At 46.8% G+C, this 20184-nt stretch overlaps 1 protein-coding gene across 1 annotated transcript; it reads left to right on the forward strand.

The window, feature by feature from the left end:
• Positions 1-37: 37 nt before the first annotated feature.
• On the forward strand, positions 38-19847 carry LOC115180751 (transcription factor SOX-6-like). Its single transcript, XM_029742930.1, has 3 exons — positions 38-546; positions 5621-5700; positions 18042-19847. The coding sequence occupies exons 1-3, from the start codon at positions 438-440 to the stop codon at positions 18273-18275; spliced, it is 423 nt and encodes a 140-aa protein (XP_029598790.1). The 5' UTR covers positions 38-437; the 3' UTR covers positions 18276-19847.
• The last annotated feature ends 337 nt before the right edge of the window (positions 19848-20184 follow it).

The following is a 20184-nucleotide window of genomic DNA, read 5'->3' on the forward strand; positions in this document are numbered from 1 at the left end:
ACACCGTACACACACCGTACACACACCGTACACACACCGTACACACACACACACCGTACACAGCCCTCTACAGGTGCTCAAATATATAATGTAACCTCAATTCCCGTCCTTTGCCTCCCACGTGTCATACCCTCTAAGCGGCGGGGGGGGGGGACAATGCGCGTGCAGCAGGGTCCTTTGATGTTCCTATGTGAAATAGTGTTGGGGGGATTAGGAACAGACGCGGCCGGGCCAGGTATTGTGTGAGCACACGAGGGCCGTCAGAGCCACAGAGCCCCCTGTCAGGACGTGTTAGGCCAGGCTGTGATCTGCTCTGTGCTCCCCTCTCCTCTCCCCCTGCCTGCCTGCCTGCCTCAGTGTGCTGCTCTGTGTCTGCAGCTCAGCTAGGCCTCTCTCTGATCTCAGCTTCTCTCTCTGTTCAGCAGGTCCAGGGTCACATGCCTCCGCTCATGATCCCCATTTTTCCACACGACCAACGCACCCTGGCAGCAGCCGCCGCAGCCCAGCAGGGCTTTCTCTTCCCACCGGGAATCTCTTACAAGCCAGGTATGCTCCTCTCTTTCTCTCTCTCTGTTGTTTCTTCCTGTGTCTCTGTCTGTCCTGTTCTCTGTCTACTTCTCAATGTTATGTACATGCAGTTCTCCTCCTCACAGACACAGGTTCATTTTGACAGCATGGGTCATCTTCTGACATTGATGAAGGGCCTTTCCCAATATATTCCATCCCACATATTTATTATGGTTATATATTGCATACATTTACTTGCAATGTATTTTATGTCAGTAATGCTGCCCCAGTTATCATAGGGTCCTTACAATACACATATTCCAGTCTCCATACGGCATCAAATAAAAGTGTAGTCAGCAAGGCCAAGGCAGATGACGTACAGTACTCTATGTCACCTTGTAAATGGAGCCAAGCCTTGGGGAGTGTTCCGTGTTCAAATCCAAGGCAACATATCTGTTCAACAATAGATATGAGTAAAGGAGCACTGGAATGTAAACAGCTTTTCAACATGAAAGTGTCTTGACTTCTCTGGCTGTAATCACTATGGAAGAATCTGCTGAGGGAACAGCCTGCTGCAGTAACACAGTACTCTACCTAGGCACTTCCTGACCCCCTCACTCTCTCACTGTACTCATCAATCACTCAAAGGATTATGTACAGCTTAGATGTCAATTTAAACATACTGCATATGGTAGAATGTGATAGCACCAGAAACAGTACAGTATTCATGTCCACACATACTATCCTGAGATAGTGTCTTGTCCTTCTGTATCTCTTTATGGAGATGAGCTGGCACATGTCACTCATCCGGAGACAGACAGACAGACAGACAGACATCGAGAGAGAGAGAGAGAGACAGAGAGACAGACAGACAGACAGACAGACAGACAGACAGACAGACAGACAGACAGACAGACAGACAGACAGACATCGAGAGAGAGACAGACAGACAGACAGACAGACAGACAGACAGACAGACAGACAGACAGACAGACAGACAGTAGGAGAAAGAAGAGATGAGAAGAGTCAGGGTTAAGGTGTAAAATTGAGAGGAGGAAGAGGAGGGCAAGCGTCTCCCAGGCATACAGTAATTTGTCCTGTGAGGATGAAGGGTGAAGGCCCCCTCTGCTCACCTTGCCTGTAGCAGCTTGCCTCCCTCTCCCTTTGTGTGACGAACAGAGAAAGAGAACGGATCCACACGCAACACATTCCACATCCCAAAACAAATTTGTGGGAAATTGCTATGACTTGTTGTTTGACTTCCTGCTCATTGTTGCTGAGAATTAAAGATGTGTCACCCTGGGCTTCTGTAATGAAATATTCAGGCAGATCCCTGACCTGGAGTGGACCCAGACACACAGCCTCTCTCCCCTTAGCGCTATGGCTGGGTATTCCTTTTAATTCTTGCTGAACATTGACTATCGGCTGGAAGTAAAGTAAAATTGCACATGCAACGGTTTTCTCATCTCCCTGACCGACCTGGGGAGGGAAAGTCCAGGCCTCTTTTTGTCTGTCCTGAATGCTCTCAGAAATACATTTGTTGTTAGCGTCGTATCACAACATTGAGGTAACTCCAGGACCTGGAGGAAGTCAGAGGGGGAGGAGTAAGATTGGCTAGTCTAGTCAGCAGGTAAATAGCAGATCATTAAAAGGTGTGGTAGTGCAGCTAATACATTCACTATAAAGCCACAGGATGAAAAAAATAGTCAGCTATTTTGGAACTACAGAAGCATAACAGCTTGAACACAGCGCCTGAGGGGATTCTTTTGCCTGTCGATTTCTTTAATACATTTGACATGGAAAATGTTTTAGTACAAATAACAGAAGGTATTATGGACTCACGGCATGCATGGGTCGCCATGTGTACACACAGACCCTGAATAATTCATGAGTTATTCATAAAGAAAAGGAAAAAAGGTCTGGAAATGACTACCAATGACTACCATCATCAACTGAAGTAGCTTAACGTCTCTATTATCCTCAACCCCCAACACAAGATCCTACCTCATGACCAGTCTGCTAGATTAGAGGGTGCTGCTGTGTCCACCCTCCATGAAGACTAGGGAAGTGGCCAAGCGTTCACTTCCACGCTAGGGCACACTAATCTGATGTCATCTTTATAAGACAGACCCTCCCAGGGACCACTGCTTATGACCCTGACCCCGCGGTGTTGCCACGACGACAGAACTATTGCCAGCATCGTAGCATCGTGCCATATCTCCCTCTGCACACTGTGCTCAATGGCCCTGACGTTGCATGGCAGAGCAGAGACGCAGGTCATCCTTTAAACAAATAGACCCCAGCTCGCTCTGTTTACATGGACACAGAGACATTCACTCTGATAGTAGTCTAATGGTCCTGCAGAATGACTCCATGGTCATTGGGTCCCTATGCTATGATGAGGACACACATAGACATCCAGCTGGAATGACTGCTGCTGCATTTATGTTTCCGCCGGCGCACAATAACCGACTGGCTTGTCCCTCTTGTGACTGAATACAGTAGCTGCATTAGAGCTCCATGGAATCTGTGTCAGCCATTCATGCTCACAAGTGTTAGGCCTTCTATTGTTGTTCAGCACCAACTCTCTCACCACCTTGTTTAGCTGGATAGAGACATTGTTAGCACTTCAAACAGAGAAAGTGAAATAGGGCATAGAGTTAGTAATTGAACGTTCATTCCAGAGCCACTTGTTTTCAAAGAACTCTAGTATTCTGACAGAATATTTCACATTGCCCTTGGCATCAGGTGCCCAGTTGTGAAGAGCTCTGTAAGAGAGAGGCTTTTCCCTTCTCCTGCATCAGGCCCTGCTCTATGGTCCTACCCACTCCTTGTCATTAGTGTTGAGCCCAGGCTCTCAGGCTGTGGTGTCCTCAAGCCCAGGCTCCAGGCAGCTGGAGGGCCCTGCACTAGATATGAGGGTGCTCACCGATTTAGAGGGTCAGGGCCCGATGCCGCTCAGTCCCACACAACTCAACTTAATTGGGCCCATTTTTCAGCATGACACCTGGCTGAGAAAGGAATGCAGGATGAGATGAACCTTTCTCTCCACCATTACCATCACAGACAGAGACCTTTAAACATTATTCAGCAGCTCCTGTCTGTCTCTGCTTTCACTTTCTCTATAGCATTATGATGTTGAACAGCTAGCGGCTCGTTGGCCCCATCTGTCTTGTTGGACAGGGAATGTCTTTGATACTGGTCTTGTTGGTAGTACCGACCATATCAGAGGTAAATTACTGGTTGATTCCTATGGAGGACCCTCTGTATGTAAGCTCTGACAGGACTTAAATCACCCTTGAGTTTGGTTCACTGTGGATGAGAGATCCTGTTTGGATCACAGTGGTCACTGTGCTGCATCAGGGCTCCGGCAGCCGGCTTGTCATGATGAAGGGAATCCATCCATCTCATCCCTCAGCAGTTCCAGGAGTGACAACAAACACCCGATCCATAGCGTGCTGCCAGAGTCATGTACCCAGCTCTGACACAGCCATGGCATCATCCCCCCCCGTTTAACCCTCCTAGTGATCCATCACCCAGGCCTGACCATGGGATCAGTCATGGGGTCAGCCGTCCTCAGGACAGCAGCACACTTTGAAACCCTGATTCTCTTTCATTACTGACACCAGGCTGGCAGCACGCCCAGTCTACTGGAGTCTGCATGCAACCCTGGACCCCCTAGACCCCCGAGACCCACCTACAGACCCCCCAGTACAGTGCCGGGGATGTCCTCTCTTGGCAGCTGACCCCACCCTGGTTTCACATGACTTCCTCCCTGGTTTCACATGACTTGTCATTGAGCCCCCCCTGAAGTCACGCAGAACTCCCCCACTCCTTCTCTGCACAGAGAGAGGGATGGCATACTCATGCATTGAGAGAAAAAAGACCATGCGGGTAGTAACGACCCACACCGCACCCCTCCTACGAGACAATTTGAAATCACTTCACTGGCCTGATTTTATTTGCCCCTGCCTTAAATGGGGATTGAATTTCCTTGCTGTAGCACAATGTGCTGTGCTGTACAAGATTGCAAAGTGAGGGTGAAGGAAGAACAAGGGAAAGGGGGATACCTAGTCAATACAACTGAATGCATTTAACTGAAATGTGTCTTCCACAAAAGACAATGTATAGACATGTACCCTCATGCCTGTGGCTTAATGGCTCCATATGCAGTGACAGGCGGAAGTGGGGTCTGAACTTGGGCCAATTCCCCCTCAGTACGCATGCTTCAGTCAACCCCCACTCCCCTCTCCGCTCTCCCTTCTCCGCTCTCCTCTCCACTGCCCTCCCCTCTCCGCTCCCCTCACGCCAGTAGGCGTCTGTCTGTCTGTCTGTCTGTCTGTCTGTCTGTCTGTCTGTCTGTCTGTCTGTCTGTCTGTCTGTCTGTCTGTCTGTCTGTCTGTCTGTCTGTCTGTCTGTCTGAACACACTGGGCTGAGTAAAGGCTTCTGGTACTGAGTGACACACTCACCGCTCCCACAACATCAATCATATAGACTCCACCTACTACATACCTGTCCTTCAAACTCACTGACAGCTTGCCAAGGCACTGTAAAGCAATAAAATAAAAATGATATAAAAAGAGTAATTCATACTGGTTAGATTGATGTGATACCAAGATAAAAACCGTGTTATTGTAACAACACACTTGTTCTAACTAGTTTCTTAAAGCGCTGTTCCCTCTTGTCTGCCAAAACTCTCACTGCCAAACAAACAATATTGTGTCAAACAATAGCAGGGCATGTCTACAAATGCCTGAGAGAACACGCCACTTCCTCTGTGTAATCACTTATAATCACACAGACATTTAACACACACACACACACACCTTTCATAGTGCCTGTTGGTTTCCAGCGTGGAGATGGAGAGCAGGGAGTGGGAGTTTGAGGAGGGGGGTGGTGAGGAGGGATACGTTCCTGAGTAATCCTGCTCCAGTCGGCCCAGCTGAGCCTTTTGTTGGTGCAGATGTTTGGGCCGGTAGCCGAGGGCCCAGAGGAGGAGAGGAGAGGGAGAGGAGGGCCCAGGGACTGTGTTGGCACATGCTTGGATGCTGTGGGCCCAGCTCCCTTAGCTCATTGTCTCAACCTGTGCACATTGTTCTCTCCCCCCGACAGGTGATAACTACCCGGTGCAGTTCATTCCATCCACAATGGCAGCAGCGACAGCGTCAGGACTCAGCCCCCTCCAGCTTCAGGTATGTGCTACGACAAAGAATGCTGCTCAGGACGCCTGCCAAGCCCAGGGCAGAAAAACGGCTAAGCAGCTGTATGCTAAGTAATGAGCTGCACACTAAATAATCCTGGAGGCCCTAGCTCTTACAAGCTTATCACCTTACACATGCAGTTTACCCTGTTTTATAGAGGATTTAACCCCATAGCTCCACCAGAGATGGGAGTTAGGATGATAATAGTTATTAGAGGGAATGAAAATCCCTCCAGTTACCTTAATCACGTCCTGTAGAATCTATCAGACAGAGACTGTTTACTGTATTAGGAAATATAAATACAGACCTCTGATGTTCCTGCATTACACTGTATGACCTAAAGCAGCATGTGTTGTGAGCAGACAGAGGGGTGTGCAGTCTAAATGCAATCAGGAGGGAGGGAGGGAGGGAGGGAGGGAGGGAGAGGGAGAGAGGGAGGGAGAGAGAGAGAGAGAGAGAGAGAGAGAGAGAGCTTGATTCCTGAACAGAAGGAGAGAATGCTGGGATAGGCTCCAAAGCCCTGCAGGAGCGTTCACATGAAGCTGTTAGAGCTGAACTGGGGTCAGGGGCTAACCCCAGGCTATACTGTTTAATAAAGATAATTATCTGGGTTCCATCTTCATAGTCATTACCGTTATAATTATCAGCACTATTACCATCCAGCTCCTCTCCAGGCCCGAGCATGCAATTCTATCCAAATTGACAATATGTATTCCCCAGGTTACTTTCTCTGAGTTCTATTTACATAACCACTACACAGAATGGCTATGGGAAGCAGCGAAACCCTCTGTACAATTACACTAATGCTATTACTCCTGCCTGCTTGCTTAAGAAATTATCAAAGCGCTCTTTGCAGTTCTGTGAAGTATGAAGATTGAGGATATCTTTTGAAACTGTGTAATCATAAATATTTAAGGCTATCTGAAACTACTTGAATAAGGATCGTCAGTAGACTTTAATGTTCTTCCTTTGAAACAAAGGAGAAAGGAGAGCGAAAGAAAAACAGCTCTCCAAGCGCCTGCTTTTTGTGGCCGTTGTTTTGTCAACACCAGTGATAAGCTGTTGATAGCAATTAAACATTAAGCTCTCTGATAGCCAGGATTCTGATAGCCAGGACTGAAGCAAAACAAAACCGAGACAGGACTAGGAGGAGGGAGGAGGGGAAGGCTGAGAGGAAAGTGTCTTGTAACTTTTTCTTCTTGCTGGTACATGAGCACAATTTGTCCTTCAGAGCTTATCGCTCTCAGCATTAATGAGCCTTGGCAAGTTCTAACAATGCTTGCAGTTGGAGCTGGAGAGCCCTGCTTTGTCACGCAGCGAGCCATGCAGCCATGGGAAGAACAATCAGGAACGTGGAAGGTGTGGGATGAGTCTGCTCATGTTCTTCTTGCGTGTGTGTCTGTGAGTATGTGTGTGTGTGTGTTACTCTCTGCGTATCATAGAGAAAGCTTGAGGTTAGCACAGTCTAGGCCTACTGAGTGTCTATTTATAGTTGTGTTCTAGGTCAGATGGGCTAGCCATATATCTGAAGGTTAGGCTGGGGTGAGGAGGGGGCTTCAGCCATTCATTCTGATAACGTATTTAACCCTGGGAATGGGCGAAAACAGAGCCTCAAAGACCATGACTTGGCTGACCTTTAGAGAACACAGTAAACAAAAAGAGGTGGATTCCTATTAATTGAAGCCTGTCCGCCTGTGGTATATTCCGGCTGCCGGCTGCTATTTACCCTGCATAGAGTCTCCCTTAAAACAGCAAGGCAAGTCAAACATGCCCTTTTCTCTAGTGCTGGGATCAACAAGCTAACCATGTGACTCCTATCACTTCTTCTACAAAGCGCTGGGGGACAGGATGATTAAAACAGAATATGAAGGCAGAGATGGAAGTGATTAAGTTAAGTTCACTCTCTCCTCTCATAGTGATAATAGTGTTAGCTTCCGCCGCCCATCTCCCTCAGTCTACCAGTGAAACAGAGGGAGACGCCAAGAGAGAACACAGCAGGAGCTCTGTGTGTGTCACACAAGTCACATCAGGACAAAAGAAGCAGACAATATGTTCTTTTAGTCAACAAGAACAACAGAGCTACAAAGAGGAGACGTGTCATTTGTGGTGAGAGGATATGAGGAGACACTTTGTCCGGCAGTTGTCTGGCTTACACTGTGGCTCCTTGTCAGTGAAAGGACAACTACTGTAATTGGAGCTGTGCATCTAAGTACAGGAAGCATCACATTATGATGTTAGTTTCTACTGGGAAATGACGTTTAATCAATGTGGAAAACTGATTGGATTTGCAAAAAGTCATCAACGTAAGGTCATTTGGTATTTTTATCACCCAACATTTAACCTAAATCTAATGACACGGTGACATGTTTTGTTGATTTCACACTGAATTCACATTAGTTGACAACTCAACCAAATGTAAATCAAAACTACACGTTGAACTGATGTCTGTGCCCAGTGGGTTATCATGTTTTTTCCTCCAGTGTATCTCTGATGTCTCTCCTAGTCTGTGTAGGCTCTTATTCTACATGCTAATCTTTTAACAAAGCATCTGTGCTGCTAATTGCTGAGGAGATCCTGTGGAGGATCAGTCAGACAGAAGTGTGTGTTCTGGGTGTGATCATCAGTAATGACCATATCACTAAGTTTGGTTTTCACACATCACCAGACAGGAAGCACTGAGACTCAGCAACCCCTTCAACTTCCTGGGCTGAGGACCCTCCCCCTGCATGGCATTGGCTCAGCATGCCTTTCTAATTAAAATATCTCTCCCTGTCAGCAGCCTGGCAAGGTATAATTTTCACCAATTTACTCAGTTTAGATTGTGAAATATATGAACCTTAAAAAAGTATCTTATTGGAGGAATTAATTCCCACAATGCAGCAGCAGTAATGTGCTCAGCCATCCAGTCAGGGATGCTAGCCGCTCTGTCAGTCTTAATGTTGGCCACGCACCCGCTCACAATCTCCACTGTCATAACAGTCTGGGCCCTGCGCAGAGGATCCTCTCACTCCCCCTCCTCTCTGCCCTTTCTCTCCAGGCATAAAAAACCAAGGTAACAAAGGTTTAGGGCTGATGGATGTAAATTAATCTTGGTTGGTGCGTTTGAGTGTTGGAGAGTGTAATTTGCTTGTCAATACAGGGTGGGATGGCGTGGCCATGGTGGCTGGCAGGGAGAGGCTGTCGCCAGGCATTTTCAGTACACAAGGCAATTTCACTCAATGCTTCCCTGACAGATTGGCCCTCGTCTACGAGTCACAGGAGTGAAGGTGTGTAAACTATCCCTCCGACCGAGTGCCCCTCTTCATTAGGGTCCACTCAGGCCTGGGATGAGCTTAGGACAAGCAGGAAACAATGGCTCCATCCTGGACTGTCCTGGCCTGATTACAACTGACACATCTCACCTAACAGGGGAAATTGTGCTCAGAGTGTACCCCCGATGTGTTCCACCACCCACTATATTCAATTGAGCGGACAAAACAAGAGAAGAATTTCCTTAAATTTCACAAATTAATTTTCTATTTGGAGTTGAACTTAATTTGTTGTTTGTACACTATCCCCTCTCCCATAAATTGCCCCGTGAAAAACAATTTCCTGAAAGCTGATGTAGGCCTGATACATTGTTGGGCCCTTTTACCAGGGTGATAAACAGGAGGGGGAACTTTAGACAGGACTGTTTTTATCATTGGAGCCAGACTTTGGGGTTTAAGCAGTTTTAGAGAAATCATCATTGGATAAAGTGGAACATCTGGGTCCTCTCTATAGAGGATCAGAGCGAGCAGCAAATGGGAGCCTCTGCTTTCACTCTGTCAAATCTCAAATTTTCTCCCTATCTGTCTCTGCCCCTCAGTCTCGCTCTAACCCTTTCTCTCATCTGTATCTCCCTGCTTTCTCCTCCATCTCCTGCTTTGTATATTACCCTCTTTCTCTCATGTCTTTTCTTATGCTCTTTCTGTGTGTCACTCCTGCTCCTTTTCTTCCACCAAATTACACAGGCCGCTACATCCTTAAGCTTTAAAATATTGGATGTTAAATTGCTTGAGTGGTGACTTTACACTGCAATTACCATCCATCCCAGTGGAAATGGTATCACTCAGGTCCCATGCTAAACCTGCTTCAGCCTCGCTGTCATAAACACATGAAAAGCAGCAGCCCACGTGCTACAATGACAACCAGACCAGATCTGAGCAGAGAGAGATGCGTGTGGAGGGCACTCAGTGGCTGAGACGGCTGGAGTGACAGGGAGGACTCAGAGTCTCGAAGACTCCCAAACAGAGAGGGAGAGCAGGAAACCTGGTATTATCTTTTGTTTGGAGGCAAATGCATGTGTACTCCGGATGTGTGGAGAGACTGGGGCCTCTGCCATCACCAACAACAAGTGAAGCACTTTTCACTTTGAGTTTAAAGAGAGAGAAGAACTCAGACAGACAGACAGACAGACAGACAGACAGACAGACAGACAGACAGACAGACAGACAGACAGACAGACAGACAGACAGACAGACAGACAGACAGACAGACAGACAGACAGACAGACAGACAGACAGACAGACAGACAGACAGACAGACAGACAGACAGACAGACAGACAGACAGACAGACAGAGAGAGAGAGAGAGAGAGAGAGCAGCTGGTTCTCTGTTTGTGAGGAGAGGAAAAGAGAGCAGTGTGGTCTTTGAAGGTAACTCAGAGCAGTGCAGCAGTGCTAGCTGTGTGTGGAGAGGAGGAGAGCTAATGGAATGGCTAGGTGAGCAGCTGGATAGACTATTTAGTGAACAGAGGGACAGATGGACAGACAGTGTGGATAATGCAGTGAGAGGCGCTGAATGTGAGGGCTGGCTCAGGGGCCTGACTGATGACTAGGAGCTTTGGGCCTGGAGAACCCACACAGTGCTAGGCTAGGATAGTTAGATCCAAGATGAGAAGGAATGTGTTGTTGAGAGTGTGTGTACATTTGTGTGTGTGTATTAGAGTGAGGCAGGCTGGAAAGAGAGAGAAGGAGAGAAGGAGGAGGGGTAGAGCAGGGTAGCAGGTTGGGTGCCAGCAGATGAGACAGATGTTCGGCCATACTGGAAAGCATCGGCACAGTGCACCAGGACGCCTGCCTCCGCTCCTGACATCTGGGCCTGGCCTGGGTCAGCCTGCCTGGTTGCCCTGGGCAATGAGCCTGTACAAGCCTTGTGGCAAACGGGGCTGGCGCTGCGCTGCCTTTTAAACGGCGGGGTGCACCGGAGCATGATTTAATGCCCTCATGTCCACCCCACTGCTCAGCAGAGGCAAGGCAGAGGTGACTGAGAGAGAGAGAGAGAGAGAGAACACCCACTGCCTCAAACAGCGGACAGATATCACACTCACAATGCCGTGATGTATAGAATAGCTGTGTTTTCTTTCAGTCATTTATATTCTGCAGAGATGTTTTTCAGTGTGTCTGTTGCGTCAGAGTGAGTTGAATCTGAGGCCTCAGTTGTTGTAAGTGTGTAATGCACCATAATGGCTGGGAGCAGGAAGGCTGTCCAAATCTGCCACTGTATTTTACAGCATCTGTCACTGAGCTTTGGCCCTGCCCTTCTCTTTAAGACCAAACAAGATTCTACAGCTTGTTTTTCTGAGAAATGTTTTTCTCCCTCCCTGTTTTTCCCCCAAAGCCCACTCCACATCCCCCTCGCTCTCCCTCCTCTGCCCCAAGTTCACAAATTGCAGAGGTGACGTACAGAACCTACTCTGCCTGTTATCAATGCTCCTCTCTAGTTGTTGCTTTTCCTTTTCGTTTAACACCAAATTAAAAGTGTGGAAACTTAATGAAAACCAGGCTACAAATCAAATTAATTGTGATTGACAATCATTATTTTGTTCCGAATGGATTGGTTTATCCAAGACGCAAAATAATGAGTTTTCCTTATTCATAAAAAAGGGTAATTGATCTATTGCCTTTTATATATATGCCCCATACTATATCTAAATAGCCTCAGTTGAGTCTAATATGCTGGGAGCATGGTCTGGACATGTGCTGAGATGTCCAACATCAGTGGAGTGTGTAATCTCACTATAATGTTGTCGCAGGCAGAAAAGTGAACCTCCTCGTTTAACCTCTGCCTCCGCCTCCAGAGGGCTTGTTTTTAATTACTAGAGGCTAACAAGCTGACCTTGGGCCTGGCGCGCTCATTTGGAATCCATGCTCGCTGAGATGTGCTCTGCTCTTCTGGGAGAGATGGGGGGAGGGAGGAAGGGAAGGAGGGAGAGAAGGAGGGAGGGACGGGGTCGCAGGAAGGGTGTGTGTGTGTGTTTGTGTGTGTGTGTGTTTTAACTGTTTTCTGTGAGCAAGGGGATACTGTAGGAGTCAACACAGAGGCTTTGTTCAGTTTTCGTTCATGTTTCTGTGTTCTGGCAGAAATAGTATCATCCCCAGGAGAACCCAGGCAGCAGGACCTCTGTGCCTGTCTGCCTGCCTGCCTGTCTGCCTGCCTGCCTGTCTGCCTGCCTGTCTGCCTGCCTGCCTGTCTGCCTGCCTGCCTGTCTGCCTGCCTGTCTGCCTGTCTGTCTGCCTGCCTGTCTGTCTGCCTGCCTGCCTGCCTGCCTGCCCAGCAGAGCCATGGGGAGGGGTGAGGGCTGAGGGAGTATAATGTCAAACATCCAGAAAAACAGGAAACTTTACCAGCCCCAAATATTTATAGTATAGCACTGAAACCATAACATGACATTTATCATAGACATAACTTATTGTGTTAAAGGTTTTCATTATTCACCCCCATTTGCTCTCTCTTTTCCTCTCTCTCTCTTTTCCTCTCTCTCTCTCTTCCTCTCTTTTCCTCTCTCTCTTTTCCTCTCTCACTCTCACTCTCTCTCTGTCTCTCTATCTCTCTCTCTCTCTCGCTCTCTCACATACACTCACTCAACACAAACACTCTGGCATATTCCTACCCTCAATAGCCGTTTCCATTTTAATTGGTAAGGACAGTGAAGTCAAGCGTTTTAGTGCTTGAGAGTAGTTTGTTTTTGTGGCAATAGGAGAGTGCAGGGTGAAACCACTACTGCTGATGATGAGAGCAGAGAGCAGAGACCACTCAGGACTCCACCTGCTGCATGCTGGCCATAGTGGACCTGGGGCACCAAGCCAGCTCTTCTCAGTCCCCAGCCCCTGATCCCTGTCTTACCATTGACTTTCAGTGTGACCCTCATTACCAACAGGCACCTTCTGCCATGGCAGCCCTGCAAGATGGCGGGGGGCGCGGGGAAGGGAGTATGTGTGTGGGCCTACCGGGAGAGACCTCTGTGAGCCAGGCAGGAAGGTAGATGTCCTTCAGTTAGGGGACTGGAACATGTGTCCTGGCCAGAGACAGTGTTAGTCAGTCAGTCAGATCAGCCAGAGGCTGTCTCCTGTCTCCCCCTCTCCCTCTCTCCCCCTCAAACTCACACTCCTCTGTTTCACCTAGTACACAGCTAGTTAACACGTACATTTTTACACAACTAGGCTGAAATGCACCGGAGACGTGGCAGCCCTCCGCTGCCCTACCTCCTCTCTGTCCTTGAGTGGTGCATGGTTTAGTTAGTGGTGGACTGTGTGTCGTGTCACACCTCCCTCCTGCATGTCTTCCTGCTCTCCTGATTGTGTTTATTGTTTCTTACCTCCTGGAGTCTGCCTGTGCTGGGTAGAGCTGCAGCTCCTCACCCCATGGCTACGTCCTGCTAATCAGGCCTCACAAAAGCCAGGCTGACTGCCTCTAATTTGAAGCAAAACCCAATTATGCTCTTTTTCCGGAACAATAAAGTTCTTCCCACTCGAGGTCAGGGGCTTTGCCCATCTACAGCTCTGTTAACAAACATCTGTCCAACAGACTTGGCTTCCGCTCCGCTCCTACACAGACTGGAGCCCCACGTGTAGCCTAGAGACATAGTCAGGCAGCTCTCAACGAGGACCATGCTCAACTCCTCTGCAAACAACTATGTCACCCTAACCCAAAATGCTCAAACCAACTCAACTATGTCACCCTAACCCAAAATGCTCAAACTAACTCAACTATGTCACCCTAACCCAAAATGCTCAAACTAACTCAACTATGTCACCCTAACCCAAAATGCTCAAACTAACTCAACATTGTATTAGTGAGATGGATTTGGGGTGGGGGGTAGAGTTGTGTCCATTTCTGTGGCCCCTTGAAGACAAAAGGCTGTTTGTGTGTGAGGCGGGGGCAGCGCTATCATTGTGGGAACATAATCAGTCGGTCATTTCCGCTGCCCATGTGCTGTTGTTCGCCTCGGGTCCCCCAGAAGAATGAACCTTTTGTGTGGCGTGTATGTGGCGGCGATAAAGGTCCAGGAGAGTATACCTGTTTATATCTGGAGATATGTGAGCAGGACACAAAGTGCTTTGTTTGGCTTTAGTCTGCGTCTGCACTACGGAGGGTGGGGCACACAGGCCACCAGGGCTGTGCCACATTTTCCATCCACACAAATGGAGTCTGTATGGGGCCCCGGCAAACCAGGAAATGAGACGGGGCATGCTGATTGGTCATACCGAACAGAAAGTAAATTCTCCTTGACAACGCCATCCGTTTGAATAACATAGAAACAGAGCGGCTTACCTACTCTGAGCCAGAAATGCTTGTCAGAGAGTGATGAGGTGGTGTCTGTCTGGTCTGGAGCTGTGAGAGATTGTACATATTGTACACTACCTAGCCCTCACTCTGAGACAGCAGTCCTAGTTGACAGACCCCTGCCACTTACAGCAAGGGACAAAAGCCAATTTAACCACTTACCTGGCGGCCAATCAATAATAGCCTGAGGCAAACAGTAGCGCTGTCAACATAGGGAGTGGGTCTTAGTGGTCTCTTAGAGAGGGGTCAGTACAAAAACATAATCCATTCCAGATCTGATCATAAAACAATCTTCTTTATGCTGTGTTCAAACTGACTGGGAAATAGTGGAAAGTCAGATTTGTATTTGAATGTTATTAGATACCCATGAATTATAACTCACATGTTCGTAGTAGAGGTCGGTCGATTTCAAGTTTTCATAACAATCCGTAATCGGCCTTTTTGGACACCGATTATGGCTGATTACATTGCAATCCACGAGGAAACTGCGTGGCAGGCTGACCACCTGTTATGCAAGTGCAGCAAGGAGCCAAGGTAAGTTGCTAGCTAGCATTAAACTTATCTTAGAAAAAACAATCAATCTTTGCATAATCACTAGTTAACTACATGTGGTTGATGATATTACTAGGTTAACTAGTTTGTCCTGCGTTGCATATAATCCATGCGGTGCCTGTTAATTTATCATCGAATCACAGCCTACTTCAACTTCACCAAACGGGTGATGATTTTACAAAAGCGCATTGCCGAAAAAAAGCACAATCTTTGCACAAATGGACCTAACGATAAACATCAATGCCTGTCTTAAAATCAATACACAGAAGTATATATTTTTTAAACCTGCATATTTAGTTAAAAGAAATTCATGTTAGTAGGCAATATTAGCTAGGGAAATTGTGTCACTTCTCTTGCGTTCAGTGCAAGCAGAGTCAGGGTATATGCAGCAGTTTGGGCTGCCTGGCTCATTGCAAACTAATTTGCCAGAATTTTACGTAATTATGACATAACATTGAAGGTTGTGCAATGTAACAGCAATATTTAGACTTAGAGTTGCCACCTGTTCGATAAAATATGGAACGGTTCCGTATTTCACTAAAAAAATTATAGTTTTCCGGATTTGACCATATTAATGACCAAAGGCTCGTATTTCTGTGTGTTTATTATATTATAATTAAGTATATGATTTGATATAGCAGTCTGACTGAGTGGTGGTAGGCAGCAGCAGGCTTGTAAGCATTCATTTAAACTTTACTGCGTTTGCCAGCAGCTCTTAACAATGCTTGAAGCACAGTGCTGTTTATGACTTCAAACCTATCAACTCCTGTGTAACGGCCGTCTGAAGGAGTAGACCAAGGCGCAGCGTGTATCGTGCTCATGTCACGCCTGTCGTAGTGATTAGACCAAGGCGCAGCGTGTATCGTGCTCATGTCACGCCTGTCGTAGTGATTAGACCAAGGCGCAGCGTGTATCGTGCTCATGTCACGCCTGTCGTAGTGATTAGACCAAGGCGCAGCGTGTATCGTGCTCATGTCACGCCTGTCGTAGTGATTAGACCAAGGCGCAGCGTGTATCGTGCTCATGTCACGCCTGTCGTAGTGATTAGACCAAGGCGCAGCGTGTATCGTGCTCATGTCAAGCCTGTCGTAGTGATTAGACCAAGGCGCAGCGTGTATCGTGCTCATGTCACGCCTGTCGTAGTGATTAGACCAAGGCGAAGCGTGTATCGTGCTCATGTCACGCATGTCGTAGTGATTAGACCAAGGCGCAGCGTGTATCGTGCTCATGTCACACATGTCGTAGTGATTAGACCAAGGCGCAGCGTGTATCGTGCTCATGTCACGCCTGTCGTAGTGATTAGACCAAGGCGCAGCGTGTATCGTGCTCATGTCACGCCTGTCGTAGTGATTAGACCAAGGCGCAGCGTGTATCGTGCTCATGTCACGCCTGTCGTAGTGATTAGAATAAGGCGCAGCGTGTATCGTGCTCATGTCACGCATGTCGTAGTGATTAGACCAAGGCGCAGCGTGTATCGTGCTCATCTTCTTTATTATTATAAGAGAACACTTAAACAACGGAAAAAACAAACGACAGCCAAACAGTTCTGTCAGGTATACTCACAAAACAGAAAATAACCACCCACAAAACCCAAAGGAAAACAGGCTACCTAAGTATGGCTCCCAATCAGCGACAATGATGTACAGCTGTCCCTGATTGAGAGCCATACCAGGCCACAACAAAGAAATACAAAAACATAGAAAAAAGGACATGGAATGCCCACCCTAGTCACACCCTGGCCTAACCAAAATAGATAACAAAACCCTCTCTATGGCCAGAGCGTGACATCCTGAGATTAGGCTGGCAATACTAAAGTGCCTATAAGAACATCCAATAGTCAAAGGTATATGAAATACAAATGGTATAGAGAGAAATAGTCCTATAATAACTACAACCTAAAACTTCTTAACTGGGAATATTGAAGAACTGGGAATATTGAACCACCAGCTTTCATATGTTCTGAGCAAGGAACTTAAACGTTAGCTTTTTTACATGGCACATATTGCACTTTTACTTTCTTCTTCAACACTGTGTTTTTGCATTATTTAAACCAAATTGAGCAAGTTTTATTATTTATTTGAGACGAAATACATTTTATTTATGTATTATATTAAAATAAAAGTTTTCATTGTTCATTCAATATTGTTGTAATTGTCCTTCTTTCAAATATATATATAAAAAATAGTCTGATTAATCGGTATCGGCAGTTTTTTTTGGGGTCCTCCAATAATCGGTATCGGCATTGAAAAATCATAATCGGCCGACCTCTAGTTCATAGTGCCTAGAAGATTTAACAGGCATCACTAAAGCCTCCAGCTTTCATCAATGATAGACAATCTGCCTTAAGTTTATTTAAATGATGATGATGTTTATTGTATTGTGGGATTTCTTGACCCAACACCCTTTTCTGTGATGTGTGTCTGACAACTGTTATTTTACATATGTTTTCAAAAGCCATATCAGTATCCGTAATAACCCGTTCACTAAGCGCCTGCCAGGTAATCAGGACAGCAGTAGACATATAGAATATTATACACAGTTCAACCCCTTTTCTGTGTGGAAACGTGATTGTCATTAAACGCTTAGCCAGTCATCAAAACCACACGTCTGAGTGGTAAGTCACCACTGGTTACTGATTTATCGCCAAGGAAAATAAGCATGATGACATCAATGGTCTTTGTACAGCCTTAATAATGTATGTGTTTAATGTGTTCTGTGATGGGAGTCCAACTGGGTTTGGTTTTCTAACAGTGTGGGATGGCAGGCGTATAGAGGGCCAGCTCAGGTGGCTGTGTAGTAGTGTCCTATTACAGACCAGAAAGCCCAACAGAAACCTCTCTACTGTGGAGGGAAATCAGAACAGTCTCTCTCCTGTTGAGTCTGAAAACTTCTCTCTGTGATGAGTGGAAAAAGAGCGATCCAAGTGTGCTGAATGAGAGCCATGGCTGTGTGGTTTTTAAGGCTGCTGTCTCTCCCTGGATTCAAGCTTTGATATACAGTAAAGACCTTTGATGGAGGTTCTCTGCCAGGCATGGAAAGAGAAGAAGACGTGAAGGAGAGAGAGAGAGAGAGAGAGAGAGCGAGAGAGAGACAGAAAGAGAAAGAGAGGAAAAGAGAGAGAGAGAGAAAGCTTTGAATGGTGTCTGGCTTTGGATGTTAATGCCTTGTGGGTTTCCTTCCTCTCCTCTCTACAGCAACTGTATGCCGCCCAGCTTGCCAGCATGCAGGTCTCTCCTGGTGCCAAGATGCCGCCCCTCCCCCAGCCTCCCAACAACAGCGGACCCATCTCCCCCTCCGGCCTGAAGAACGACAAGAGATCCTCCAGCCCTATCACTCAAGTCAAGGTAGGACCCGCCTTTCACCCCTCACTTCACCCACCTACAGCCCACCGCCTAAGTACTGGAGTGGTGCTTGACCCAGCCTGCTGATAACTCGGGAAATGAGTGGTGGTAGTGGTGCTGCTGTTCTGTGTTCTGTGCTAATACTGGGCCAAACTTCTTACCGGCCCATCAATCTGTGGGCCTTTAACAAGGCCCGCTCTCTCTCAACCAGAACTCTGTGGACATGGTTGCTATGGCTGTGGACGCTCTAAGTGAGAGAATTTGTGGAACACATGGTTTCAGATCACAAGGAACAGCAGAACTTTTTTTTATGACGGAACAAAACCATTAGAACAGAGAGAGAATCACTCTTATGTAAATGCAGTGTAAAAAGTGAAGGGAGAGGAAGGATTGATGACTCTTATTGTCTTGTAAATAAACCCGAGAGCAGGGTCTGCTACTGCATGGCCTGGATCCACCAGACCTCCGTATGGAGCATAGAGTAGATACATCATCCTCTCACCAGGCGAGACCATAATCAGAAACATGCCTCCATTTGGAAAAATGGAGCTTAATATTACTATAGTGAAGGGACTTAAATCATGTCATTGAATGGTACAGTAGGGCAGCTCTCTCTCTTTCTAGTATTCTCTTCAGCATGCAAGCTCTGGAGCTAAACACGGCCTCCCCCACAACCCCACCACACCTCCCCATGACCCCAGGCACACAGCCTCCTGGGAGCTCATCCATAGGCCTGTGTCAAGCTGTCTCCTAAACCCTGTCACTTTATAGGATCTATGTAATCAAGGCTGTTTGTTAGATAAGAGGCACTACACAGATCCTACAGGTCTTTTCACTCAGATATTGTGACATTGAGTTGCCGTTCTGAATGGGCTCTATGGGTATTTATCATACTTCTAAACACTAAGGTTGTGAGCTTGAACTATCAATAATTAAACACTAATGTAAAGTACATATGTCCCCAAAGCCCCATTTGTATTCATCCTTAGTAAGAATTAGATTGCTGTTAGTTTGTTTGTCAGCTTTTGACTTCACTGGATGACAAACTGTTATTGGCACAGCAATAATAAGGCCTTGAGGTAGTCTGTGTCTGAGCCAGCCATATGTTTGGACAAGGAGACACTTGGGCTTTGAAAAAGACTGTTAACAACAACATACAACCTAATCTCAGCGAAGAGACTTCACTAGAGAGATACATAAGGAGGCAGTAGAGCTATACTTCACCCAGCCAGGTGCTTTCCTCCATTGGTACGTGTGTAATACCTACAGTACCATCCAGTCAGCTAGCAGGTATCCTCTCCAAGAGCTCCTAGACACTGGCCTGGAGAACACCACAGATCACCATCAGCCTCAATCACACCTTACTGCTGCTCTGTGCTGTACTGCAACTGGCCCAGCAGACATGTCCTCCTGTGATCTGACATCTCACATTAACTCACCCAACAAGAATGCATTCTAAACCAGTTATACATTTATTACACCCAGTCGGATGCAGTATTACATGAAACAAATGACTAACACCAATATCCGCAAATGAGAAAGGAAATTGGAAAACAACTTAATGAATTAGATAACTGACGTTTGATGACTGTTACTTACAACCATCTTTAATCATCACCATGTATCTCTGTAATGTGGTTATTATTCATTCTTAGACCAGAGAAGAGGGAGAACAGATGAAGATGTACAGAGAGGCAAAAATCGGATTTAATTAGTGTGAACAAAGGCGCTCGGCAACTGTGAGGACGGCCATGATGGCACGGTGCCAGCAGATGAATGAGGAGAGGAGGGGAGAGAATGAGAGAGGAGGGGAGAGGAGCGGAAAAGCGGGGGAGAGTAGAGAAGGATAGAAGAGGGGAGAGGAGAGAAGGGGAAGGGAGAGGGGGGAGCAGTGGACGGTCAGATAGGAGCGCTAGTAATTAGCCAGAAGCAGAGTGTTGTCTGGGAGCCCACACAACCTCCAATAGGAGGAGCCCTTATTCACATCTGTGTCCTT

This window comes from Salmo trutta, unplaced genomic scaffold (genome assembly GCF_901001165.1).
Source record: "Salmo trutta unplaced genomic scaffold, fSalTru1.1, whole genome shotgun sequence".
In the NCBI taxonomy this organism is placed as follows: domain Eukaryota; kingdom Metazoa; phylum Chordata; class Actinopteri; order Salmoniformes; family Salmonidae; genus Salmo; species Salmo trutta.